Source organism: Castor canadensis, chromosome 14 (assembly GCF_047511655.1).
Source record: "Castor canadensis chromosome 14, mCasCan1.hap1v2, whole genome shotgun sequence".
Taxonomy (NCBI): Eukaryota; Metazoa; Chordata; class Mammalia; order Rodentia; family Castoridae; genus Castor; species Castor canadensis.
In genome coordinates, this window is record NC_133399.1 from 31,225,628 (window position 1) to 31,229,079 (window position 3,452).

Genomic DNA, 3,452 nt, shown 5'->3' on the forward strand with positions numbered 1-3,452 from the left:
GTATACACATATATTCCAAAAAGTATAATACATTCCAAAAAGTTTAAACACAAATTCAATAATATAATATATTCCAAAAAGTATAGATATATATTCAAAAAAGCATACCATATTCCAAAAAGTATAATATATTTCAAAAAGTATAATATATTCCAAGAAGTATAGACAGTGCAGGCAGAAGTCAAAAAATAAATTAATTAAAACTAAACAGCAAAGAAAGGTTCAAAGAGTGAAGAAAGAACTGGCATAATAGAAGGCTGTATTTGTAGATCATACGTTGGACAAGAGTTCAACATTCAAATACTCTGGACAACCATAAAACCAACAATTACATTACTGCAAATCTATTCAACAGATAAAAAATAACTATGGAAAGGTACATGACATGTACATTCCATTTCTATGGTAATATTATTAATAATCATCAAGTTTCCAATCATTACAAGTGTTTATCATCAGATTGGTAAGTAAACAAATGTGGTATAAGGGCTGGGAAGACACCTGAACATTCATACACTATATGTACATAAAAATTGCCAGGTTAAAGGAAAAAAACTTTGGTACTACCTTAAAAGGATAAACATTCAATTGCCATATGAACTACCTGCTCTACCCCCATATTTTTACCTAAATAATTGATAATGATCTAGAGAGTTATTGTTTACAAATGAGGATAGATTCTGAGAAATACATTGTTAGAAAATTTTGTCACTGTGTGGCCCTATGGGGTGTATTACATATATTAACGTTACTACCACATCACTAGAAAATGTAATGCTATAGAATGACCATCAACACTTACCAAAACATCTAAAATGAAGTGCACAAATATATACCAACAAATGTACTGTTTATTATAGCTAAAAGATGGAAAGTACCGAAGTTTCCATCAACAGATGCGTAGATAAACCATTTCTAATTTGCACTTAAAGGGAAATGTTATGGAGACTTGGAAAAGAAAACTTCATGTTATCAATAAAAAGCTAAGAAGGAGAAGGAAAAGAAGGATAGAGGGGATAAAGATAGGAAGAAAAGAAGGAAAGAGAAAATGAAAAAGGAAAAATCAGGTATCACAAATAATGAAGCAACATTTCAAATGATCCTAGGCACTATATTCTGTATTACACAAAATCATACAAAGAAAAATACTTTCAAAATTCAACTTTCATGTTCAATATCTAACCATTGTCAGAAAATGTAGGATAAGAAAGTGAGAAGTACCTGTTTGCTGCCGTGTTTCATTTACAATTTATCCTAATCTAATTATATTCCTTGCAGAAATTATGTTAATATAACAAAATATATCAGAGCAGTCTTTCAGAACAAGGAAATACAAACATATAAACCAGCAAGTAGAGTTCTCATGTGGAAACCATGTTGCTGTTTTAATTTTATTCCCAGTTATTCCAGAGAAAATAAGAATATAACCAAATTAAGCCAAATAATATTATCATTAATCAATATTAGATGAGGAAACCATTTCAGCTATTTATATAATGGTTTTTATCAAGTTATAAATCCAAGAAATGTCTTAAAATTTACCACACTTTGAATTGTACAGACATTGTACAAGGAAAGAAAATTTCAAAGGAACTATTATTGAGTTATTATAAAGAAATAAATATAAAATGTAAAAAAACAAAACAATAGTAAATAAATTAATCAGATCACTTAGAAAAGGAAAAATACCTAGTTACTGAAATTCACATTACCCTTATTCTCAGATCACTGATTCATCAAGGACAAGAAGCAACTCTTCCCAGGAGTCTCTCCAGGGCTCCCTTCACATCCTTGTTCCTTAGGCTATAGATGAAGGGGTTCAGCATGGGGGTGACCACAGTGTATATTATGGATGTGATTGTGTTTCTCTGGGAAGAATGGGTCACAGCCGAGCTGAGGTGAACCACAAATCCTGTTCCATAGAACAAGGAGACCACACAGAGGTGAGACCCACAGGTGGAAAATGCTTTATACTTGCTCACAGTGGAAGACATCCTCAATAAAGAAGATATTATGTGAAAGTAAGAGAAGATTATCCCAGTGACAGGAAGTAAACCCAGTAGGGCAGTAATTACATACAGAAAAATATTATTGATGAGTGTTTCAGAGCCTGCCACTCTGAGAAGCTCAGTCAGTTCACAGAAGAAATGTGGGATTTCAGTGCCTATAAAAAAGGTCAGTTGTTTCATCAGTAGAAGATGAATCAGGGAGACTGAGAGCATGATTATCCAAGAAATTAAGACCAGGAGGCCACAGAGCCAGGGATTCATAATGACAATATAGTTCAGTGGGTGACAGATAGCTACAAAGCGATCATAGGCCATCACTGTTAGAAGAAAATTATCCATTCCAAGAAAAATATTAAAAAAATACACCTGAATAAGGCACTGTATGTAAGAGATGTCTTTGCTCCAGGCATGAATATTTACCAACATTTTGGGGACTGTAGTAGAGGTTAAGCAAATGTCAACAAAGGACAGGTTGCAGAGAAAGAAGTACATAGGTGTGTGGAGATGGGAGTCTGTGCTGGTAGCCAGAATGATGAGTAGGTTCCCAAGCACAGTAATGAGGTATATGGACAGGAATATTCCAAAGAGCAGGGGCTGCTGTTTAAGATCATCTGAGAGGCCAAGGAGTAGGAATTGTGGTACACCTGTATGATTCTCGGAATCCATGTATCTGAAGTGTCTTCTGCGGAGGAAACACAATGTTCAATAAACAGACAGTTGAAAGCTCCATCAGTTTTCTCCTTGAGTACATTTTTTTTGCCCGGTACTGAAGCTTGAACTCCAGATTTCAGACTTTCTATGCAGTTGCTTCACCACTTTAGCCAGGATGCTAGTGAAATTGAAGTTTTTCATTCCGTATAGTTGAATACCAATGACTTTTCTCAGTGAAATTGCAGCCTATTTGCTCTCAACTGTGCAATCATTCACATTTGTTGAATAACCAGAATTCTCTCTTTTTTAATCAACTCAAGACTTATAATATTTTGTAGGTAGAAAAATGGAAGCTAAGTTTTTCTTTGATGACTCATACAAAAGATTTGAAGGCATTCATCTCTTTTCTTTGGTGTTCTTCATATTTCTTTATCCTAGAGTTCTCTGATAACCATTATACATTTTATAGAAGCAAAACATATTCTGTGATGTGACATTTTACTGTGATGTATAGTTGTCCTGCAACACATTGTTCTTTCTTCCAAACAATACTGTGATTTCTAACCTTTTTTGTGAGGTTTAAAATGCCTTTGTAATGTGTAGGTGACTTAGTAAGTAATAGCTGTCTTTATTTTTTTTTGGCTGTACTGGAGTTTGAATTCAGTGTCTCACACGTACTGGCCTGGTACTCTACAACTTTAGCCATACCTCCTCTCTTTTTGCTTTAGCTACTTTTTAAACAGATTCTCACTTCCATACAAGCTTTCCTGGACTGTGATCTGCATAGTTGTG

The 3,452-nt window shown here is 34.0% G+C and overlaps 1 protein-coding gene across 1 annotated transcript; it reads right to left on the minus strand.

Moving 5' to 3' along the window:
- Positions 1–1,736: 1,736 nt before the first annotated feature.
- LOC109678409 (olfactory receptor 7D4-like) lies at positions 1,737–2,675 on the minus strand. Its single transcript, XM_074053427.1, has one exon. It carries the CDS (start codon positions 2,673–2,675, stop codon positions 1,737–1,739), a length of 939 nt encoding a protein of 312 aa, XP_073909528.1.
- Positions 2,676–3,452: the final 777 nt, after the last annotated feature.